Source organism: Euprymna scolopes, chromosome 40, assembly GCF_053919585.1.
Source record: "Euprymna scolopes isolate OS-2025 chromosome 40, ASM5391958v1, whole genome shotgun sequence".
NCBI lineage: Eukaryota > Metazoa > Mollusca > Cephalopoda > Sepiida > Sepiolidae > Euprymna > Euprymna scolopes.
The window spans coordinates 35,493,052-35,519,498 of NC_136521.1; the positions used below are offsets into that span (position 1 = coordinate 35,493,052).

Below are 26,447 nucleotides of genomic sequence, written 5' to 3' on the forward strand. Positions count from 1 at the left end.
CAGATACAATGCTACTTAGGACTAACTTTGAGAACTGCTGTCACCTGACAGGCTAAAGAGAAGCATATGAGTAATACTTTTTATTCCCCCCTCCCCACGAAATTACAAATGGCAAGGAAATGGTGATCACTTTCAACAGGTACTTCTGCATAAGCTTAGGGGGGTAGCTTGCTTGTTTTCATCCTCCTAACCACTACCATTGTCATCTGTCAATTCCATCATCTTTTCTGGTCCCGTAGGTAGCATTTCGGAGCTTATTCTAAGAAGCAGTAGAGAGTTAGGGTTATCCTTAAATAGTATGTTATCTTCCTTATCATCGTCCACCGTATGAAGAGGCGCAACAGCGGCGGACATCTTTCACATGACGTGGAACATCATCAACCAACGTAATCTGGATATTTATTATGTCATCTACTTTTCAACTTCAAAATATGGTAGTACACCAAACATTAACTATTAGGGACATAAGCTACAAGGGTACTATGTAGGGAGTTGGGCAGCAAGGTGTCGGTTCACGTTACACTTGAACTTCTGCATGCTAGAACAGTTGGGGAAGCAGGGACCCGGAAGGGAGTTCCAAAGCCTAGCGGTTTTAGGGAAGAAACTACTGGAATAGAAGGCTCTCTTACATCTCGGGATCTCTACTGTGAAGGGGGGGGGATTTAGCTGCTTGTCGGGTTTGTCGGGGGTATTTACGTTAAGGGGGTACAAGTGCTTGCAGTTTGTCAGAGCATTCATTGTTAAAGTACTTGTAGAACAGGCAGAGGGATGCAACATTTCGTTGATGGGACAGAGGCTGAAGCTTAGATGACAGTTCAGGACCTATCAGGTTGGCAACTCTTTTTTGAACCTTGTCTAGGAGCGAGAGACTAGTAGCAGATGCACCAGCCCAAATATGACAACAATACTCCATACATGGGTGAATGGTGGCCTTATAGAGGTACAGGATACTTTCGGGGGTTAGTAGCTTTCTAGCACGGTAGAAAGAACCTACCTTCTTTGCAGCAGTCCTGGCAATACTCTCAATGTAATTGTTCCAACTCATGTTTCCTGTGAACGTTAGGCCGAGGAGTTTAAAAGATGTACTTTCAGATAAAGAGTGTTTGACCATTTCTATTGGTGGTAGAGAAGGTTTCTTGTAATTATTGAAGGAAACAAGCTTAGTCTTGGCAGCATTGAATGTGACCATCCATTTTTGTCCCTATTCCACTACAGATCGGAGTTCATCCTCTAGTGTTTCTGCCATTTCTTTAGATATGTGTTCATTTGTTTTCCTGTCATGCCTGTAATAGAGCGTGGTGTTATCAGCATATATACCCATCTCACAGACAATTTTGTCAGGGAGGTCATTTATGAATATTAGGAATAATAGAGGTCCAAGGATAGACCCTTGAGGCACTCCCACATTCTACATGATTTATACTTGCATAATATTTGCGTAAAAAGGTTACAGTAAAATCAAACCACTTTCTGTATATATTTATGTATGCATATATATATTTGTTTAAAAAGTTTTACTTACCAAACTCCTCTGTCAGTTTTTGGTCTACAGACATGAAACTTCATATATATGGTACTTGAACCCATCTAAAACTTTATATTTAGGGAAAATCGGTGCAAAATGTGAAAATGAAGAAAATAGAATTTGCCAGGTGACAGTTGAACGACGGCATTACGAATATGCATGTGTAATATAATAGCTATTGGTTCATGTTTTAATTTTTAGCCTTGCAGCAAACATGTCTTTATAGCTCAGGCATTAATATCAAAGGAAAAAGTAAATTGTAAGCTAAACGTTTTGGTTTCGATTCCCGGTGGTGGTGCACAAATCATTACTATATATTGGGTCCAATATGATCCTATATATAAAATTTGATTGCAGAAATTCCCCTCTGGACCAAAATACTGTAGGTTTGCAACAAAACATGTCAGATGCACATTTATTAAGTCTAGCCTATTAGCCACTATCTTATGTAACTTTAAAAAGACATTATATACGCATTTAGGTGTTACATTAAAATCTTACGTTATTTCTGAAGAGCGTCATGATCACTATTTAATCATAATCATCTTTAGAGGAAGTAGTTCCTAGTTTTCTCTCTACCTATTTTGTGCTCCCACCGCTCCCACTAGAGACCGGCACAATCTCTACATATTCCTACTCTGTTGGGTTTTCACCACTCCTAACTGGTTATTCGACACATACACATACTATAACCTTTACATCTTCATATTTCTAGATAATAATTTCTCCTGTTTCGAAATCCAGCACTGCTAATTGGCTGCGATGTGGACATTCTAATATTCATTCTGATATTCGTGTCTTCACCATTACAAACATGTCGATATTTATTTACATATCCATCCATTTCTATTCATTTTTTTATTTTTCTAAATTATCTGCATTACTTTTGCATTTCTGGACTTTAGTCATTGCTTTTTCCATTATATTTATTCAGGAAATTCAGGACTAAACATATATAAAGCTACGCAAAACCGTCCCTTCTTACACTCACTCCCATCATAACTCGCTCCCCCTCTCTCTCACTCTCTCCCACTTTCTCACTATTCATAGATAAACAAACGTTCACTGCCAATTTCTGTTAAATAAACAAAAAATCTATACTTTTCAGTATAATACACTACACTTTCACCTAAACAGTTGGAGAATAAATTATTAATAAAAGTGGTATATGTAATTATGTTACCGCACTATTTTCATTAAAGTACACTGCATTTGCAACTAAACATTCAGTTGGTGAATAAATTATTCCTACAGGGTGTTTATGTACTTATGTTACTGTGCTATTGTGTAACATAGTCTTCTTAACTTAGATTCACTTTTACAGTATGTCTTACATTAAATTGTTAGGTCAAAGTACACTATAATTACAAAACCCCCTACACTACTCATCTTCATAATGCCTTTATAAATAACTAGCATTTCAGCCTGGAATTGCTTGGGTGTTTGGAGGTGTATGTTGAGCAACGAAAAAAAAAAAAGCGGTCAATTTTTTTAACTTTAACCCCTATTATGACCCCTTAACATTTATTGTTTTGGGCTCAAATCAAGTTATTAAGTTAGATCCATGTCCAAGGAACCTATATCTAAAATTTCAAGTGTTTAGATCCAAAATTGGCGGAGGAGTTTAGTAGAGTTCTCAAAGATCAAAGTCAAATTTACAAACACTTTAACCAATCACATAAGCATATGGATATATTTGATATATATATACATTTTTTTTTCTTATGTAGGCTTTGTATAACAACTTATCTACATACGAATTACAACTTGATGAAGAGCGGTTTATGGAAGTGGAGAAATTGCTTGAAGATTGTGACAATGTCATCAGAGGTAAGGCCTGAAATACAAAAATAGTTTTATCTTGTAAATTATCTTCATAGTAACTAGTTTTATTTAGCTGACGTTGCCCGGGTTGAGGTCAAGTGAAAAGCTTAGAAAAAAAAAAATGTTCGATAAACAAAACAAAACAAAAAAAACCCTGTACTATTTGGATTATTTGGACTATTATTTTCATCTTGAGTGTTATTCACACAACATTTCAGTCGATGTAACCTCCGACCTTCTTCAGGTATATATATATATATATATATATATATATATATATATATATATAAATATATATATTATCATCTACATACAGTACTGTTTCGTTGTATCACAACTTGTCAGTGTGGATCGACTAGCACTTTTCCCTAGCCGAGGATTGAACCATTGCGTTGATAGTCGGTAGTTCTACCCACCGACCCATGGGAGCGGTGCTCACAAATGATCTCAACAAATGTCCATTTAAATAAACACTTGTCCACTGCTTTTACAGTGCTCGAGCTGCTTGTTTATTTACAAACTAACAGCAAGCCTCGCTTTATAGCCATTTAAATGGCAGATGAGATATATTTACGACAGTGCTCTATCCAAAGAGGGAGGCTTAAATATATAGTCATCCGCATGTAGTACTGTTTCATTGTATCATAACTCATCAGTGTGGCTAGACTAGCACTTATAGTAATAAATAGTGATAGGTAGTTGGTTGGTTGTTTTTGTTTTACGGCATATCAACCCTTTTCGGGTTATTTAATGCCGAATCCAAAGATTTTGAAGAAAAATTTTTTTAATAGAATATATTTGTTGTTTTCACGTCGGTTTCTATTTAACCCATAGTTGGGACCCTAACAGGTACTACCACTCTGGGTCAGAGTGGACCTGAGAGCAATGGTAATTAAAGGGTGACTCCACACTCCCCAAAGCCCACAAGCTGGGGCCTCACCACTGGATATAGTTTAAGGTCATATCCAGGACCCCCATTGAGGGGCTTTTACCCTCTGCAGGGGGGCAGTCGGCGTATTCTAATGCCCCACCGACAGGGCCGTGATAGGTAGTAAAATTATACCTGTAAAAATAAAAATATGTTTATGGCTCCCAAAATTCATACTAGAATTGACTGCAAAGACCCATGGCATAGTGGAAAAAGTACTTGGTAAAATTCAGTGTTCTGGAGTTCACAACTGGCGACAAAGTATTCGAATTAACAACGTGATATTCAAAGAATACACTACAACAAATTGAACTTGCGATGAAATATTCGAACTAGTATGTAGTGTTTTAAAAACACTTGCAATAACTTATTCAGAGTCAATACTCTTCGTTTCGTACATCATAAGTCAATGCTCTGATTCCCATCTGGCATCAATTGAAATGAATGGCTCTCGTCTTGGGGAGGCCTCATGTTTTGACAAGCTTCTGGGCTTGACATTTATTCCTGATCTTAAATGGATCACATGCATTAAATCTGTTGCCAAGGCCGCTGGAAAAATGGTGGGATCCTTCTATCGATCCAGTAGATATCTCACTGCTCATGTAATTCTCTATCTATATAAGAGCCAGGTATATCCAAGGATGGAGTACTGTTGCCACATCTGGGCATGAACTGCTAGAAAGGACTTATCCTGCCTTGATAGAGTTCAAAATAGACTTCATAGCCTCGTAGGGGATGTCCTTTTCTCTTCCCTGCAAACTCTTTCTCACAGAAGAGATATTGCGAGTTTGTCTCTGCTTTATCATTATTTTCATAGCAAGTGCTTGACTGAGCTCCAATCTATGGTCCCCCCCTCGCCAAACTTTCACAAGAAACACACGTCTAGCAGAGAACACTATCAATAATTTCCCCCACTCTTTATCTGTGCCTAAACCGAAACGTAGATTCCATGAACAAAGCATCTTTCTTAGAAGTGCATGCCTATGGAATTGTCTTCTGTTTTCCTGCTTTCCAGCTGACTACAATATGGTTGTCTTCAAGTCTAATGTAAAGAAGTTTTTGATGAGCCGTTCCATATAAGTTAACAAATTTACCAAATTTCCATTACTAACGATTACTTTATTGTCCAATTGTCTACTGTATACGCTTTAACTCTTATCCTCGAGTGGCCTCTTGGCTTTGTTTAGTGGTGATGCCTTTGTAAAAAAAAAAATGGTACAAGTTCATAGATGCTAGAATTCAGTGTAAGGGAGAAATAGCCACAGGCAAAAGAAAGCATGCTGAAATAATCAGGGAACGCATAGAATCGCAGCAAATAGGAAATCATCATTTCTGGAAAATCTATAATAGTGTAGTGAATAAAAAACAACCAGTAATTCTTCCACTATCCAACGACCACAAGGTTGCATGCATGGCAACCAAGAAGGTAGAGCTACTTACCCAGCGAGTTGCTTCTTTCTTAGAACTGCACACCTTTGGAACTGTCTTCTGTTCTCCTGCTTTCCAGCCAACTACAATCTGATTGTCTTCAAGTCCAACATAAACAAGTTCTTGATGAGCTGTTCCACTTAAGTTAACAAAGTTATCGAATTTCTATTATTAACAATTAATATATTGTTCAATTGACTACTGTACACTATTAACCGTTATCCTCGAGTGGTCTCTGGGCCTTGATAAGTGGTGCTGCCTATGTAACCGCCCCCCCCCCCAAAAAAAACAACCAATTCTAGATAAGCATCTTCCAAGTCAGCCTTTTTTTTAGTTTCTTGTCATTTGGAGCAATGGCTTATAAAATTAGGGTTGGGATTAAAGGGTGATTGTAGGAAAATAATTGGGCAACTATTAAAAGCTGTTTCATGACTAGGGCTATGACAACAGAATATTCTTTTCATTATTTTGACTCTCGAGTATATATCCGACACAGTTAGACACAATCAACCGAGAATCACATCATTCTGCATAAAAACATATAAGATATCAATGGAGAATCAAAACAAGGAAAAGAATATGCTGTTGTCATAGCCCTATTCATTAACTGGAAAGAAATTTTTCCAGTTTGTAACTGATATTGGGTGATCAAAACGCTGATTGGGAAGGGGAGATAACTTAACTAATCTTGCAACATGACTGACTATTAAAAGCTGTTTCATTACTTAACTGAAAAGAAATCTATTTGAGTCACGTTAATATCTTTAAAACTTTAGCCTTTATCCTTGAGTGGCTATGAGCCCTGCTAATTTTTATTTTACTTTTTTTTATTTCAGAATCGGACACTCGTCTTGAATCATTGGAATCGTTTAAGAAGACCATTTCCTTATTTTCTGATTATGTAAGTTTCTTCACACTAGTGTGCGATATTCGTTCATAAATGTTTGGAAATTATTGCAGTAAATGAAGTCAGTCAGTAAATAATAATAAAATCGAACCAGATCAAGAACATTAGGTCTGACAATCTACTTGAGAAGTACACCATCCCAAAACTTGATGTCCTAATAAGGGCAAACCGTCTTCACTGGTTCGGCCATATTAAAAGAAGCAAGGAGTATATATCAGCACTTGAAGGGAGACGATGGTTGCTAAGTGATTTATGACATGAACTGACAACCTGGGTGTGCCAACTTTGAATCCAGTTCATTCCACAGAAACACTTTCACTTAGGGATGTTGGCAACCTTCAAGTAGTTCCTCCCATAAGTACTCCATATCTTTCTAGAAAGAATTCTAACTAGAAAGATATCAGAGAAACTAATGGCAACAGTAATCATTGTATTCATACGAAATGAATGAATGATGCATCAGAGTTGTACCACTGAGGAGCAAAGGTCACTGAGGAACAAAGGTCACTGAGGAGCAAAGGTCACTGAGGAACAAAGGTCACTGAGGAGCAATGGTCATTATCAAGCATGAAAAATAAATAACAATTTGATGGTTTATATTAATTTATTTATTGCGGACTATCCGTCACGGTTACCACCTGATGAAGGCCAGAGGAATAGTTGGCTGAAACGCCGTGAAACAACAACTAATAAAGATGAGAATAATAGTCCGCAATAAATAAATTAATATAAATAATACTCATCACAATAATGAATTCCAATTAAAATAATATATGAATTCGACGGTTGTTCTTTTTTGTAAAAAAAATATTATTCTGAGTAATAGTTACAATCTTGCATGTGTGTGGAAAAGGAAAAAATATTTCTAAATGCATTTTCTACTTGAAATGTGTTTTTGGACTGATTCTATTAGCAAGTCTGAGCGATTCTAGTTTGGTGTTTTCAACCCTTAAATTTGGAGTCTGTCCCTTAATGACGTGGAATCGAATGGCAAGCAAAAAAGGAGTCTTCTGGCTACAAAATGCAGCTGAAATTTTCCAAAATTCTGGGGAAAATGTCAGTCATCACTGCCCACTCATCTTAATTGACCCACATTGGTTATAAAGCTAATTGGCCTGATTGCTAAGAGAAATTCTCATTCACATGATGAGAAAAATAATCCATTTCTCTTCTCACCAAATTTTCTAATCAAATTGCATGTTTTCCTTTTTTTTTCAGAAAACCCAAGTTTCACATCAACCGTTTTCGATCCAATAATATTCTCACATGCACTCCCGTCATTTTTGTCACTTATTTGCTATTTACATACAATGTGTTACACAAGAACCCATGTAAAGTATATAAATATTGAAAGATGACGACCAGTTTATGCACAAAAATACAAGATAATAAAAAAAAAGATATGGAGAAAGTACATTTGTAAAGTGTTATGGGATAAACTGAGATACCTATTTTAGGAATAATGGACTTACCCAGAGACTATAAATAAAGTTATGCCTAACATGGCATGTACAATGTTTTTGACTCCTAATGGGGTATAACCGTGGCCTTCGTTATAAAGATGGCCGGCCAGCTGAAAAAATGACGTCATCGCCGAGGCCCCAACAAGCAAGATATGTGGAACTCTTAGACTGTCAATAATGAACAGTAATTTTTACAGACAGCGTTACAAAACTTCAAAATTGGATTGAAATAAAGAAAGAACACGATGATTTATACTGAAACTCATCTAATATTAATAATAAAAAAATAATAAAACACAAGTTGTTTGTTTAAGTATTATAAGCAATTGAATATTTCGTTGTATTATAGATTTTAAAGATTAGAATGCGTTCTTTAATTACTTATAAATTACATTTTAAAAAAGTGAAGGAACACGATTTGATTTGTAGTAAACTTGAAGTTTATTTAATATAATTAAATGAAAATTATGCATGTAAGATCATGAATATTTGAAGCAGAACACAAGCAAAACATTTGAAATATTAAAATTAAACTATTTTTTTTAATCAAATGAACAATATTTTTTAAATCAAAATGAATTTTTTAAAATCAAAATGAATTTTTTAAAAATCAAAATGAATATTTTTTAATCAAAATGAACAATATTTTTTTTTAAATCAAAATTAATATTTTTTAATCAAAATGAACCACAATATTTTTAAATGCAAATGAACCACAATATTTTTTCAAAATCAAAAACAATATTTTTAATAAATTCATGAAATATTGCACAGTAAAAAAATAATTAACCTACAGAAAAAATCATGTTTCTTATTTAAGATTATTTCACCACATAACAAAAATAACATGCAAAATCATTTTTTTATATCCATATTTTCAGTTTGTTAAAATACGTGGGTTTGTATTACTGTAAACATAGATTCGAAAAAGTTGTCAAAAAACAAATATATAACAAATAAATGTTATCAAAGGCAAGATAAGTTACTTTTCTACCAAACTGGATATATTTTTCGTATTTTTATTCAATGTAACATGTTTATTCAGCACGAAAACCATACAGTGTTTACCGATGTATTGGAAAATTCAAGATGGCATCTGACTCCCTCTTTAACACGGTAAGTTTGGGAAAAGGTGTTATAAATAAAAAACTGGTTAAAATACTGTTAAAAACTCGCTCAATATATGTTACCGTGACATAGCTTGACATATATTCGGCGGGTTTTTAATAGTATTTTTTCTAGTTTTTTATTTATAACACCTTGTTTTTCGAGCTGAATAAATATGTTACATTGAATAAAAACACGAAAAATATATCCAGTTTGGTAGAAAAGTAACTTATCTTGCCTTTGATAACATTTATTTGTCATATATTTGTTTTTTGACAACTTTTTCGAATCTATGTGTACAGTAATACAAACCCGAAATGAATTATAAGACCACGAGTGAACGCGCGTTTTTTTTTGTTTATATATATATATATATATATATATATATATATATATATATATATATAAAGTATTTTAAAATTTTATCTTTCTAGCACATGTGTGTCAACAGCTTAAAATAATCGTCTCTTCAAAAGAACGTGTTTTAAAGAGTCGATGTTGTCTCGCATTTTCATTAGTTTTGTATGCTGTAAAAAATTTTTTTTTAATATTAGCAATTTATTTGAAGCTTCTTCTTTTGAATGGTAAAAAACTTAGGATGATAATATTGAATTAAATTATAGTTACATCGTGTTAAATACAGGGGGGAGCACGTTAAAACTTACTTTGCTGAATGGAGATATCCACGAGTGACTGCCAGTGTTTACCGGTGTCAAGCAACTAATGGACTATCCGTGATGACGTCAGCAGATTAAATTATTTTTGCCCACCGGCCATCTTGTCTTTTAAGACGGTCTCGGTATATATTTAATATATTTATATTTAATTGCCGCCCACATCGGCAATATTTGGCACAAGGCCTGGAAAGTGGGATACCCGCAGGCTCCCCTAAAGGAAGGGCACTCCTGCAATTTTAAAAATTGCCTGAGTAACCCCGTCGGCATTCCCCGGTCGGGGCGCCTCAGGCAGCAAGCAATAAACTTGCCCCACCGGAAAGCCCGGTGGCAAGGCCTGGGAGGGTGGACCTCCTAGGTATTACCCAGGCGGTGTACTTCAGTCCAACAGGTGCTGGGCCGGTTCCCGGCCCCTCACCTGTTGGGCTGAGTGTCAAGTGACGAATCCTTGACTTGTACTACCCTGTCTCCCTGCAGCCGAGGCCGTGAGGAGACACATCCCATCATAAAGGAATTCTAATGAGACGGTCTCGGTATAACACCAATGATTTCGCCAATCGTTTTTATAACCACTGGCTGTGCTAACCAACCAATGAAAATCTTCCAAAGTTACTATAAAAATTGTCGAATTTTAGATTCAATCAGTTCGGCGTTAACTCACGGACTGCATTTGATTCTTGGCCGCCATCTTTGTTACTAGCAATTACTGCCGCCATCTTTGTTACTGGAAAATACTTCACACTCAGTATCGAGATTACACTCTGTTCAACATGTCTCAACACTTAACATGGCATGAGTAGCAAATCGTAGCAGTTATGGCGCCAGAATCATGATGTTTACTTCGGTAACATACTTCTGCTAATACACTTTTTCTTAAGTGTACCACTTTGTTTGTCTTGATTATTACTGGCCTGTAATCAATCCCCTGTCAATTCCCTGACTATCCAACAATCATTCAGCCATTTACATGACAACTAAGAAAGTTGATCTGCTGTAAGGAGACAAACAAACAATAAAAATAAAAAAATAAATCCGACTCGGCTTTGCTTTCTGTTTTAGCAAAAGGCGTTTATCACCATTACTTTCCAAATAATCCTGCTTCTTGTTTTTTCTAACTGTTCATTTCGTCTGCCATGAAATTAACACAACTTTGGCGTCTCTTCAATCACATGCCAGCCGTAACCAACTATTTCTTGTTTTCGACTTTACATGCCCATTTTCCTTGGCACGCACTTTGCTTCTGCTGACCACGTGGTGTCCTTTTATTCTTTTTTTTTCCTTTTTTTCTTTTTTTCCCTTTTATTCTTTTTCTTTTTTTTCTTTTTTTCCTTTTAATCTTTTTTCCTTTTTTTCTTTTTTCTTTTTTCCTTTTGTTTCTTCCTTTTTCTTTTTTCCCTTTTTTTCCTTTTTTCTTTTTTTCCTTTTTTCCTTTTTTTTCTTTTTCTTGTCGTGCAAACTTTCTAATTTGCATATGTGCTTTTTTTTTTGGCTACTGCTGATAATATCTTTGTAAGCGAGCTATCTAACAGGTCCTGCTGATATTTTCCCACACTCTCATATGCACTCGGTTACACTGCTAGTCCAGCGGTTTGCCCCCAACTTCACTTTAAACCCCTCAAACAATTCTCTACCAAATTTCCCTGTGTGGACAGAATCCCCACATGTAGACCTGAAAATCACCCCTTTCTCAGGTCTGTGATATCAGGGTCCAAAAAAAGTTTCAAATCTAATAGATCCAGTCTCATTGCCACAATATTGCATCCTTGTGCCTGTTTCACAAGTGTACGAGCCTTTTTCAAGGATCACACAAAACACACATTCATATTTCAAGCTGTCATATACATACGCGCACACAAACATACACGCCCACGTCCACACATGTACACATATTCACGTTCGCGTACATACACTCACATTCACGTATATATACACATGCGCTTACGTATACACATGTACTCACACACGCGAACACGAACACACACATGGACGACGTCACTTCCGCTTTCTAAGGAAATACACATGCACAAAAGACACTCCAGAAGCGAATATAAAACATGGAGACAAGCTGTTTCTAATCCTCTTTTTAGGACCAACTCTCAACTAGAGAGGTTGGGTGAACAAGCCGCCGCCATTTCGGCGCGCGCGCAAGCGCACCTCACGCCCACTTCCTACTATGTATGGGGCACGAGCTAATGACTGTATGTATACATTCTCCCTCTTTCTCTCTCCATCTACTACTGGCCACTAAGAACACCTTTGCGTAGCTGACTACTAACTGATGACAACTCTAATATCCTCTTCCTTGCCTACACGCTGGATTCTCATTTCCACTACAACACTCACTTCAATTCCCACGCGCGAACAAACAATAATGACCCAAACTTGAGATGAAAACACATTTCCTTTTCTTGCTACAACACCAGTCCTGCAACGGACATTGGTTACATACGCGCGGACATGTTATAACGAAAATGTTCATTTCTTTCAACAGCAAATAAACGACGTTTATCTTATCCATTACTTGAGTCTTTGTTTCCTTCAATTCCCATTCGTTTCATTATTCTTTTGTAACGGAATTGGGGTATTTATATATCCTAGTCCCCTACAAATTTGGTGACCCCTTTATTTAAATGAAATGGATGAGGTTGAACGAAGCACTCATACACACACAGACTCTTTCTCTACAGGGATAAACTTTTCCTCTGCACCACTTAACGAGAGACGCACGCCAAGGTATAAACTTTCTTTCTCACCAGCTAACAGCGAAAGACGCACGCAAAACTAACCACGTGTGGTACCCTTTTCTTTTACTTGTTTCTTTCACCAAAGAAATTCCTGTTCGTTTAATTCAATTTAACATGTCGTTCGTTTCTTCCTCGAGACAATTCATTTTCCCTCGAAACGCGAGAGGAGCACGCATTTCCTCCTATGCCACAAGTCCACAATAAACTGGCGCCCGACTGACGTGGAACGAGCAGGCATGGCGACCCTACCGTTTTGAGATTAATTGTTTTGAGCGAGACGCGCATTTTATTTGATAAAGAAAAAAACGAACTTCTCAACAAAGAAAACCAAGCGAACCACTACCCACAGGAATAACTACTACCAACTACAATGACGACCCTCGTCAGACTCAGCAAAAAACGAACACGGAGCTGTCGACTTTCATATCGAATTTAAAAACAAATTCGAGCTTGACAAACATTTTCACGGTTTCCTGACATTACCCTGCAACAAACGCGAGGAGCAAAATCACATAGGCCTATGCAATTCCCTCCCGCACAAGCAGACACAACAACAAAGAAACAGGACATCCCTATCAACACATAAAAGAAGTTGAATCAACAATACGAGTTGAGATGCACGACGCACGCGGATAAACTCAAAACTTGGAAGTTTCGTTGACAGCCGGCAACCACGAACGACTACACAACAAACGCCCGTACAGACAATGTACAAACACTACCGCAGACGCACTTGCAAAGACAACAGTAACCAGACCCCATTCAACAAGAACGAACACGCGACTAGCGCCCGTCCAAACGATGCACACATTACCGCAGAATCACATGCGAAGATACCGTCAACTGGGCACACACACACGACACCGTCAACACGAAACAAAAATTTTCCTTCCAAACGGAACAATTCACTTCTCTGTCCAAGCAACTCTTTGCACATGTCAACACACAACAGAAACCAAACCAACAAATGTCAGCCAAAAAAAGAGTAAACGCATTTTCCACGCGTAAGTAAATACTTTTTTTACGAACACACTCCATTTTTGACATTCCGTTCCTTTTTGACATTTTTTTTTCAAACAACCACACCAACAGCAAAAAAAAAAAAAAAAAACAGGACAAAAAAATCAACTGCCGAAAACATTACTCACAAAAAAAAATATATATATATATATACATAAATATATATACATTGCATGTATTTTTTTTTTCCTAGGAAGGGGAGTATTTGTACGAGCCTTTTTCAAGTATCACGCAAAACACACATTCATATTTCAAGCTGTCATATACATACGCGCACACAAACATACGCGCCCACGTCCACACATGTACACATATTCACGTTCGCGTACATACACTCACATTCACGTATATATACACACATGCTTACGTATACACATGTACTCACACTTCGAACACACACATGGGCGACGTCACTTCCGCTTTCTAAGGAAATACACATGCGCAAAAGACACTCCAGAAGCGAGTATAAAACATGGAGACAAGCTGTTTCTAATCCTCTTTTTAGGACCAACTCTCAACTAGAGAGGTTGAGCGAACAAGCCGCCGCCGTTTCGGCGCGCGCGCAAGCGCACCTCACGCCCACTTCCTACTATGTATGGGGCACGAGCTAATGACTGTATGTATACATTCTCCCTCTTTCTCTCTCCATCTACTACTGGCCACTAAGAACACCTTCGCATAGCTGACTACTAACTGATGACAACTCTAATATCCTCTTCCTTGCCTACACGCTGGATTCTCATTTCCACTACAACACTCACTTCAATTCCCACGCGCGAACAAACAATAATGACCCAAACTTGAGATGAAAACACATTTCCTTTTCTTGCTACAACACCAGTCCTGCAACGGACATTGGTTACATACACGCGGACATGTTATAACTAAAATGTTCATTTCTTTCAACAGCAAATAAACGACGTTTATCTTATCCATTACTTGAGTCTTTGTTTCCTTCAATTCCCATTCGTTTCATTATTCTTTTGTAACGGGATTGGGATATTTATATATCCTAGTCCCCTACACAAGTACTTTAATGGAATGTGCTCTGATGAACTCATCGCACTTGTGCCCTCCTCGAAGAAAATATTACCGGCAAGCAACAAAATCAAACTCCTCCACTGTAGAGATCCTGCTAGACTTTGAAATTCCTTCCCTGCTTCTTGCTTCTCTTACTGTACTAATTTGCAGAAGTTTAATGCAAGTTTAAATGCAATGTGAACAATCATCTTGCTGCTAAACTCCCACAGTCCCTTGTTAGACACGATCCTAAATAGTAACCTCTTTTTGAAATTTTTTTATAGGATTCATCACTTATCAAGGCCCTGAGGCCACTCAAGAATAAAGGTTAATGAGTGCACAGTAGTCAATAGGATAATATCGTAGTAATCGTTAGTAATGGAAATTTGGTAAATTGGATTACTTAAGGGGACAGTTCAACAAGAGCTTGTTTACGTTGGACTTGAAGATGATCAAATTGTAATCAGCTGGAAAGCAGGCAAACGGAACACAGTTCCACAGGTGTACAGTTCTAAGAAAAAAGCTTTGTTCATGGAATCCACGTTTAGGTTTATGCACAGATAAAGAGTGGGGGAAATTTTGGATAGTGGTTTCAAATAGACGAGTGTTTTTTGTGAAAGTTTTGCGAGAAATGTTGTAGTCACTTGGAAAGCATCCCCATGGTATAGAGTTCCATAGGAAGGCAGTTCTAAGAAAGAAATCTGGTTCATGGAATCCACGTTTAGGTTTAAGATAAAGAGTGGGGGAAATTATTGACAGTTGTTTCAGCTAGACGAGTGTTTTTGTGAAAGTTTTGCAAGAAATGTTGTAGTCACTTGGAAAGCATCCCCATGGTATAGAGTTCCATAGGAAGGCAGTTCTAAGAAAGAAACTTTGTTCATGGAATTTGTGTTTAGCTTTATGTACACATATTTATTGACATGTCCCGTGAAAGGGATATATTTGTTAAAGCAGATGAGTGGTCTTGGCTACAATATTAACATAATAGTTTAATAAGTTGCCTTATTGAATGGGAGTTCTTTGTTGGAGTGGATAAATCCTTAAGTGTGAAGCTTATTGCATATCTTTTGACATCTCTTTCTACCAACTCTATCAGTCGGTATTTATGGCTTAACCAGTCAATCATATTTTTCTGAGGAGGAACCAGGATGTGCTCATATTCATTACATCATTTATGCATATATATATTTATCTTTCGACAGGAGGACGATGAGGTAGAATATTCAGAATTCTTGGAAATCTGTGGTCCAGAAGCATCAAAGGGAGATAACTCCCAGATTAAGGACGAGCAAAAGGAACAACTCTTCTTGACTGAAGCTGTCGCCGAGAAAGACGCTGACGAGACGATACTTGGTAAGTGGAAGTCCTCAGATTTAAAAAAAATGTTTCTTCTGGGATTTTCAGGAAGCTTAATGGAACTGCACTTGTTTTTATGAAGAAGTCATTGCTTATCAAGGCCCAAAGGCCACTGGAGGACAAGGGTTAATAAGTGTCAAGAAATTGTTTGCATTGACTTGAAAGCAGCTCTGCGGTATAGCGTTCCAAAGGCAGGCAACTCTAAGACAGAAACTTTGTTCATGGAATTTGTGTTTAGCTTTGACCTTTGAATTGGGCAGTTTTGATGGACTTTTTTTCCAGTGCGCATATAAAGCAGTCTGTTTTGGCATTGACCTGGGGTCATAGGAATATTTTCTGTTTTTGAAATCGCTGCTGTTAAATGGTGGGCTGTTGTCCATTTTGAGGGATACTGATATCCCAAATTCAGTAAATATCTTAATAGACAGGATATCACTGATGTTGTTGAAATGGAGTCTAAAATGTTAACAACAACATAGTGTGAGTATTCATCTGTGACAACGAGAAAATACTTTCCATTCCGAACATGTCCAAAGTCAACACTGGAGCTGCTGGTAGTGGGGACATTTGCAGTCACTCTTTTACTGGTTTGTGAGTGCTGATCTGGCAGGTATGGCAGTTCCTGATGTTTTCTTCTACTGAAGACTGCATATATCCTTTTCACGAAGGAGGGTCATGAATTTCACAATACCTTGGTGCCCTACATGTACTATTTTGACAGCGCTGTATTGTTGTGTTTCAGTGCCCTTTGAGAATAATGTTATCCTTGTATGCTAGTGATAGTTCGGCACGGTTGGCATGCAGGGTATGAAATGTTGCTTTGTTTATGCCATCATCAACACCATACCACTTGTTGGTAAGAATGGCTTGAACGATAGTAGTGAGTATCTAGTCTTTTCTAGTTTCTATTGCAACTTCATGAATTGTCATTGTATTAGGGGGTTGAAGCTGAGAGGATGTTGATCATATATTTCTCTGCTATTTTCTGTTTTATGTTGTTTGGTGGCAGGTGTATTAGATGCTGATTGAGATAGTCAGATGGGTTGTCATGTTCTGCTCGGTATATGACAGTTATGTTGTATGGTTGTGTTCTAAAAACCCAACGTTCAATGCGTGCTGATAGTTGGGAGCGAGTGTTGTTGAAATTTATGTTAAAGGTTTGTGATCTGTATGGACAGTAAATAGGACTCCAAAATATATCCGTGAAAGTGTTCACATGCCCATGTGATAGCAAATGCTGCATGTTCTGTTTGGGAATAGTGTTGTTCAACTGTGGATAGTACCTGGCTTGCAAATTGTACAACCAATCCATTTTGTAACAGCACAACAGAGATATCTACAGGGCTGGCATTGGTATATATATATATCTTGGTGCATTTGTTTGGGTCAAAGTAGGTAAGTGAGCACGCTTTGTTTAATGTATCCTTGAGTTTTTTTTTTTTTATTTTTTTTATTTTTTTAAGATATTCAGTGTGTCATTCAGTCCAGGATACTCTGTTTTTTTTTTGTTTTATATAGTTCATGGTTCAGGGTTACATAGTTTGGAATGAATTGTGCACCGCAGAAGTTAGTCATCATCATCAAGCTTCTGACGCATTTTTTAGGATCGGATAATCCAAGAATTGTTTTTATCTAAAATTGCTTGGGTTGATGACTTAAGTACTGCCCAATATCTATTGTTGAAGTTTCACAAAAATTAGATTGGATTAGATTTTGATTACTGGACTCTCACAAAGCGCCTCCATCCCACTTTGCTTCATTTACATTAAACTAAATATAGCCTTCATTAATCACCCTTATGTTTAGCTATATTCCATTATTCATAATGATCGATTAATTAATTTAGGAGTTAATCCTATGCATAAAAATATATAAACGTATACACATACCTAACTGTTGGTTGGTTGGTTGTTTTTGTTTTACGGCATATCAACCCTTTTCAGGTTATTTAATGCCGAATCCAAAGATTTTGAAGAACATTTTTTTAATAGAATATATTTGTTGTTTTAAAGTCGGTTTTTATTTAACCCATAATTGGGACCCTAAGAGGTGCTACCACTCTGGGTCTGAGTAGACCTGGGAGCAATGGGAATTAAAGGGCGGCTCCACACTCCCCAAAGCCCGCAAGCTGGGGCCTCACCACTGGATATAGTTTAAGGTCATATCCAGGACCACCTAACTGTTGGGAACGCACCCCTACTGCTTGATGAACTATTCCATGACGTCACTTCCGTCCATGACGTCACTTCCGGGAAGAGATGGACATGCAGAGAATATGGTCGTCACCGACCAGATATTGCTCAATTTACCTTTTTCATGTATTTTTGTTAATACATATTTATTTAACTGATAAAGAGTTACTAAGGAGTACTAATTGTGCACTGTTCATATAAAACGTTCTTTTATTCATTTCGGCCATATGTCGTAAAACATACAAACCAAGCTTTATGAGTAGGGTATACATCACCTTTTAGAGAGGGGTGTCCTCTTGCTTCTTTAGATGCATTGTCCATTTTTTTGTATTTATCTTTATAGAAGATTAAACACAAGGTCAAGTGTGAGTTTTATAAAAGTGCTTCTGTGGAACAAACTGGATTTGAACTTTGCACACCAAGTTTTCATTTTGTGTCATTAACCACTTAGCCTTGTCATCTCCATATCATGTTCATATGTTGACATACTGGTTCTCATTAGATCACCGAAATTAAGCAATGTTGAGCCCTGCCAGCACCAGATGGGTGACCATTTGGCAATACCAGGTGCTGCATATAGGAAGGCGTCAACACTTGGGGTAGCTGCTGCATCCCACCTGGCCTCCAACTGTCTCGACCCTGTCCTACCGCTGGATCAAAATGGTTGGGATGAAAGAGTGAGAACATCTGATCATCGCTAGGATGATCAGATGGTCTTCGTCGTTTCTCTGGACGAACTGATTGTCCATTTACTATGACGTTTTTTTATGTATTTAAACATCATTGTTATGCCGTGTATTGAGACTGTTGAGACTATGTGTGACTATGCACACAGGTGGTCGGCAGAGTAAAGTAACCGGCCAAAGAGTGCAGATCTGTCAAAACTAACGCCACCGAAGGTAAATAGGTCAGGAAGTTGACCTCACAGCTGCCGGGGTTAGACACCTTCAAGAGAACAGGTCGATATAAACAAGTGAGATGATAGAGAGAAGAGAGTCAAAGAGCGACGATGAGCTATGAATCATGTCACTGTGCTGTGTCACTGAAATCCGCCCACCTCCTGCTTCCCCCCTCCTGTCTACTAATAGAAGCACACAACACAGAGCGAGAAATAAATGAGTGTTTTATATTTTTCTAACAAACGATTTTTTTGTTGCGAGTCCTTTTCTTGGCTGATGAGAAACTGCTATTTGTTCATTCTGGCTACATTGCAGTTAGGGCCACAAGTCTTGGTAAGGAATCACCTAGAGATGGTGTCTTGATATACACATTGGTCTTCATCTCCTCATTTTGTTATCATCAGGAAGACCATCTGGTCTATAAAAATATTGTCGCAAATACAGAAATGACAAAAAAAAAAAAATCGATTAGATTTCACGATATGTATTTTAAAGATCTGGCCAGAGATAGGTTGGTTTAGAAGTAATTTTTGAAAAGCTGTCGAACACATGCCAACCTGTAAAATGGACATTAAACTGAACATACTAATGGTGATGCCTATGTGACTGCATTATTAACCAGCAGAACGTTACCATTATCAACCATGGGAAAAATCTATCATGTGTATGCAGTGTGATGTATGGAAGTGAAATCTGGCCAGTGAGAGTTGAGGACATGTGTTGCATGAAGAAAAATGATGAAAATGATATGATGGATGGGTAATGTGAGTATTAAAGATTGACTTAGTTTTAATGATCTTAGAGGAAGATTAAATCTGGATTACTATATTGTCCAATTTCTACTGTACACTCTTTAACTCTTATCCTCGAGTGGCCTCTTGGCCTTGATAAGTGGTGATGCCTATGTAAAAAAAAAAAGAGTATAGTGAGATTTGTGTATAAAAGGAGTCTTCAATAATATGACTATGCCAAAAGAATGGATAGAGAGTAATTGGTTTAAAAGAATGGATAGGGAGATGTATGCAGAATAATAATAGACTTTGGTAGAATGATGTTGTCAGAATGGATGAGAGTTCTTGGATGTAGAACAGTTGAAGTAACAGGTTCAGTTCACATAGGAAGGCCAAAGAAGACATAGGAGGAAATAATAAGGATGGATCAGAGGAATAAGTAAAGACTTGGTCAGAAATGGATTACTTTCGCAGTCAATTTCTTAAAATCATTCCAAATATGGTAGCCTGTAAAACAGATGTTAAACCAGATATAATGGTGATGATAGGTTTAGATCTAATGGTCCCAGAAGATTAAATCTGGACAGTATTAGCTAGATGTCTGCAGTACAGGAGACTTAGATGATATGGTTACATTAAAAGGATAGGGAGATGTATGCAGAATAATATACATTGGTAGAATGGTCATGTTGACAGAATGGATGAGAGTTTTTGGATTAGATGTAGAACAGTTGAGGTAGCAGGTTCAGTTCACAGGGGAAGGCAAAAAAAGATATGGGAGGAAATGATAAAAATAGATCAGAGGGATAAGTAAAGACCTGGTCAGAGATAGATTACTTTAGCAGTCAATTTCTTAAAACCATTCAAATATGGTTGCGTGTAAAACGGATATTAAACCAAATTTGATGATGATGATGATGATAAAATATGCAATGCAATGACTCCATTCAGTTTTAGGAGACAATGAATATCCGATGTAAAGGTAGCTATATTATAGGTAGAGGAATATAAAACCTAGACAGTACAGCAAGATGTGTGCAGAAGAATAGACTTTGATGATATAGTCATGTTGAAAGAATAGGAATTCTTGAGTGAGTAGTTATAGAACAGTTAAAGGTCAGTTCACAGAGGGAAGCCAAGGAAAAATGTGATAAAAATGGGCCTGAGGGATAAATAAAGGCTTGGTCAGAGATAGGTTAATTCGGAAAACACTTTATAAAAATCCATCCAACATATGTAAAATGTAAAATGAATGTTGAACCAAATGGGATGATGATGATGATTATTAAATCAGGGTAGGATTAAAAAAAAATTCAAAGATTCTACTCATAGACACTAGTGATAGGAACTGACCAATCAAATGGAGTCACGGTCTGCTAGCAACCAATCAGAAACGAGAATTCCTCCATAAAAATATTGGATCTTGTAGAATTCTCGCACATAATTTTTTCGTGTCCACACAAAAAAATCTTTGCTCTTTGTCTGCAGAATTTTAGAGTTCAAAGCTTACTGTATATATTTGTGCATATATTTGTGTATATATTTGTGCATATATTTGTGTATATATTTGTGCATAAGTCAAATTTCTGACGGACGATTTTAAGGTTATTCTTTTTGGGTTGACTTATACATAGGTAATGTTTTTGGAAATGTTGTTAAAGAGCGACTCAGCACTCGATCATAATATAGAGTACGCCATTTTGTTTGTGCACTCGGTATATACCAGTAATCCTAGTAATTAATCGCACTACTTTCATATCTCACTACAGTGGGTTTGTCAGCATGTAAGCACAGGTGTGTTTTTTCAGTGGGAGGCTTAATAATAATTGGAATAGCTCTTGCAATGTTCACTCTTTAGACGTGGCTATAGGCCTAAGTTTGATATGATGTATTCGGTGATGATATGACGGTTTTTTTAGTAGGTTATGAAATGTAATCTTGAAAATATATCGTTCTCCCTTGAGTTCAACAAGTTTTAACAATTTAATGACAACTATTTAATGGAACCATTTAATGGCACTTAACGCACCCATTCACATTATTATGGTATATTATGGCTCGTGCAATGTATGTGTTTACGTTATTATGATACATGATATAAATTATGTCTAAAAACAGTAACTGTGTCTGAAATCTACAGCATGTCATTGGTCAGAATGTCTGATTTGCAACATTTACATTTGTTGCATGAAAGTGTGCAGCTAATGATCTTAGAGGAAAATTAAATCTATTAATGTGATGATGATGATGATGATGATTTTTTTATGTTATTTTACTCATTTTTTTTTTCTTTAGATGAGGATAACAGCAAAATCATCCCGGTTATTCCCAACAAAATGTCAGAGATAACGAAATTGCTCCAAATCCAGCTGGCCGATGCAGATGAGACGTACGCCAGACTACTGGGCCAGCAGCACAAGAATCACCAACAAATGATCGACTCTGCAGAAAAGTTAGATAGAGAACGACAAGACATTTGGGATCAGTTGGAAGAGGAGAACGTACAACTCCAACATGATAAAGAGGCAAGCATCAACAATTTTTTTCTTTCTTTTTACTAAGATGTCATCACTTATCATGGCCCAAAAGCTGCTCGAGGATAAGGTTAAATGAAAGTCAGGTCGATGGTGAGCCAATATTTTTTATATATTTTTAGGGGATTATTTAGAAATGTTGATGTTTGCAGTCGTTTGGGATGAACTAGATAATTAAAAAAAAAATCAAATGCATCAAAATATATTATTTTATTAGCAATAACATGATCCAACAATAACAAATGAAAATTGACGTGTCAGAAGTAAATTTTGATCCGTCAGTTTAAATGCTATTTTGGTCTAACTTTCAGAATCCAGCAAGGTAATTTTATATATTAGATTTTTATAATGTCGTTAACATGATCCAAACAATGACAAATGAAAATTGGTTAGTTAGAATTGAAGTTTGATATGTCAGGCTAAATGCTATTTAGGTCCAACTTTTAAAATCTCACAAAATCAATTTGTATGTTAAATTATTATAATACCAATAACATGATACAACAATAACAAATAACACAATGATGATTGGGAGGAATCTGTTTAGTTAAAAAGGCAGCTGCTAGATTTGGAAGTTGGTTTTGTAGTCTGTTAAGGCAGAAAAAGGTGCTCTGAGTAGCACATCTCCAGATGTGACAACAATATTATATGATATTCATAAATGACCTCCCTGATAAAATTGTTTCTGAGATGGGTATATTTGCTGATGATACCACACTCTATAAATGGCACGAGGGTAAAATAAATGAACACATATCTAAGGAAATGGCAAAAACACTAGATGAGGACCTTCAATCTGTAGTGTAATGGGGACAAAAATGAATGGTCACATTCAATGCTGCCAAGACTAAGCTTGTTTCCTTCAGTAATTACAAGAAACCTTCTCTACCATCAATAGCAATGGCCAAGAAGACATAATCTGAAAGTATTTCTTTTAAACTCCTTGGCCTAACGTTTACAGGGAACATGAATTGGAATAGATACATTGAGAGGATTAGCAAGGCTGCTGCAAAGAAAGTGGGCTCTCTCTATTGTGCTAGAAAGCTGTGTATGCCTGAAAGTATCCTGTACCTCTAAAAGGCCACCATTTGCCCATGTATGGAGTACTGTTGTTACATTTGGGCTGGTACATCTGCTGCTTGTCTCTCACTCCTGGACAGGGTTAAAAAAAGAGTCGCCTACCTGATAGGTCCTGAACTGTCATCTAAGCTTCAGCCTCTGTCCCACTGACGAAATGTTGCATCCCTCTGCCTGTTTTACAAATATTTTAATCGTTAATGCTCTGACGAACTACAAGCACTTGTACCCGCCTGATATAGATACCCCCGACAAACCCAACAAGCAGCTAAATCCCACCACTACACAGTAGACATCCCTAGGTTTAAGAAAAACTTCTACTCCAATAGTTTCTTCCCCAGAACTGCTAGACTTTGGAACTCCCTTCCGGGATTCTGTTTTCCCAACTGTACTGACATGCAGAAGTTCAAGTGTAATGTGAACAGACATCTTGCTACTTATCTCCTTTCATAATGTCCCTGCAAATTATGTCCCCGATAATAGCCCCCTACTTCAAAGTGGCACTGTGCCTTGTTTGGGGTGAAAATTGAAAAAACAACAAAAAAAACAAAAACAAAAAAAAACTCCATTTTAAGACAGTTTGAGTGAAAGATTGACACTTGAATTAAGATTCAGGTCATGATATTAAAGACTGCCCTAATTATCTTCTCTTGGCAATAACTACATAGGTATCTTTTATCTTTACCCACCATGCTGTCAATGAAATAATAAAATTATTTTTAGTAGACAATTTTTTTAAAACATTGTTTTGTAAGAGTATTCTTATATATCGAAAACCATAGCACTGTCTTTGTTAAAATAATTAACATTTATTTTAATTTGAAATTTCGAAAATATTCAAACTGGCGTAGCTACACCAAGATATATATATATATATCTATATATATATATTTTTTGTTTTATTTGAAAAGTCAATACTTATCAAGGGCCAGAGGCCACTCAAGCATAAGAGTTAAGTATTAAGTATATAGTGAGACAAGATCAGTCATGATGGAACTTGGGTAGGGCTATATTATGTAAATGGATGACTCAATAGGAATTTATTCACATTAGACTTGAAGACGACCATGTTATAGTCATCCAGGAAGCAGACAAATGATATTGCATTTCACAGACAGACAGTTCTAGGAAAGAAACCATTTACACTAAAAAGTTTTTTCTTACATCAAGAAGTTCACTCTAAGATAATGAATATTTTTTACTTTGAATAAAGGTTTTAATCTTGAAAACACTTTGCCACCATTTAAGACATGACTGATTGAAGATGAAAAAAAAGCAGTAAATACAAAATGAAAGAAAAATATTACATTGCATATTGTCTATTTGTTTCTATGATCATCTTATTTCTTACTGAGCTATTTTTCAATTCATTCGTTGTCCATAACCTTGCATTGCTCAACCTCAAATCTATCCATACGTATTTTTATTTATTCTTCTTGTCTAATCTTAAATAAAGGTAAAATCGGCAGCCATGTGCAAGTGGGCTGAAGACTTCCAGATTGCAGTCAAAGAAGAACTAGAAACACAACAGGTAAGGACATCACCTTTGTCTTTTGTGCTTGATGCCGCTGGGAAACTTTACTGCCCATGTCCATCTCTCTTATTCTTTTTCATTTTTTTTTCCTCTAAAAACTGTCCTCGATCCTGATTGGCTGAAAACCTCTGGTGACGTCGAGAGAAGAAAAAGAAGGAAGAGGGAAGGATAGAGAGAACGAGAGATAGGACGGGGGAGGGGGTATTTCGTAGTTGTATTAGTAATAGTCTTAGCTTCACTACAAATGAGAAGAACCAACGAAGTATTGAACGTTTTTTTTTTCAACTATTAAAACAATATTAATGTACCTATTTATTATGCCTCCCCACGGGACAGAGTTAGACACCAGGGTCGTTTTTTAACGTGGGGAAAAGGTATAAAAATAAAAAATTGTCTCAGTCGTGAAGGATTTCTCCTCCACCGAAAGAGAACAAGAAATAGAAGTGCAGCATCTGAAGAACAGATGGTATTTATTTGCTCCCCCACCGAGCAAATTAGGCACAAGGCCGATTTTTAATGTGAGGAGTGAAGGGGAAATGGGGACCAACTCCCCGGGGAGTAGGGGAGCTGGATAGTGACAATTGGTATGAAGGGTTGCCCCTACATTGACCAAGGTCTTATATGTGGGGTTTCCCCCACATATGGTCTTTGCTTGCAGTATCTGCCGGAACAGATACTACACTTTGATCTTGACCAAAACTGGCTTATTTATGAATAAATCGAAATGCATTCTAATGTATTTTATTTCCAAATTAAATTGGTTTTAAAATAGGATTTTAAAAGTTTCGTTTATTATATTTCAAATAGTTGAATAATAATAAAAGAAGGAGTAATTCTTTACTTGTTTCCACCTTGGTTCCACCACTATCGAATTTAAATTTGACACAAAAAATAGTTTTCTGGATATTAAGCAATGTAATTCGTTATGTTCACACTAGTGGCCATTGTTGTATGTGCAAGCCTGGATATTTTGACGCTACGCGCATACTTGCGCATACAAACAATGACCACCAGTTGCTTAATATGCGGAAAACTGTTTGTTTCTGGCAAATTTAAATGTAATATACGGTTTCAGGGTACTTGTACAGTTTAGTCAAGACATTAAAAAAATGAAAATATCGAAAAAAGGTTATATTTCACATATCCGTTCTGAAACGAAGTTCTCCGAAAAAAATTTCACTTAATTTCATGAAGTAGTTTTTTTATTTTTTTTTATTTTTTATTTTATTTTTATTTTTTTTTACAGTGAAAAAATAATTTGTTATGATACCGAGCAAAAGGTTCGATTTTTAGGAAGAAAAGCTAGAATTAAAGATGGGAAGGGAGTGTCGGCACTTTACATTGAGTTATCTCCCCGTGGCATGCTGTTCAGCTTCAGCAAATTTCACGATGGTTGACTTCAACGTGCTCTCATCGGAACGTGTTTTTCCGCTATAAAAAAAAAAAAAAAAAAAAACGATAAACAAAAACTACTCGATCAAATT

At 36.7% G+C, this 26,447-nt stretch overlaps 1 protein-coding gene across 3 annotated transcripts in view; it reads left to right on the top strand.

The window, feature by feature from the left end:
* Nucleotides 1-26,447, top strand: part of LOC145265494 (uncharacterized) — a 185,282-nt gene that overhangs the window by 16,648 nt on the left and 142,187 nt on the right. For all 3 annotated transcript variants that reach the window (XM_080121374.1, XM_080121372.1, XM_080121373.1), the window contains exons 3-7: nucleotides 3,256-3,355; nucleotides 6,542-6,606; nucleotides 15,843-15,993; nucleotides 22,114-22,343; nucleotides 24,886-24,960. In XM_080121374.1, the coding sequence (XP_079977500.1) occupies nucleotides 3,256-3,355; nucleotides 6,542-6,606; nucleotides 15,843-15,993; nucleotides 22,114-22,343; nucleotides 24,886-24,960 (621 nt within the window). The remainder of the gene's footprint in view (nucleotides 1-3,255; nucleotides 3,356-6,541; nucleotides 6,607-15,842; nucleotides 15,994-22,113; nucleotides 22,344-24,885; nucleotides 24,961-26,447) is intronic.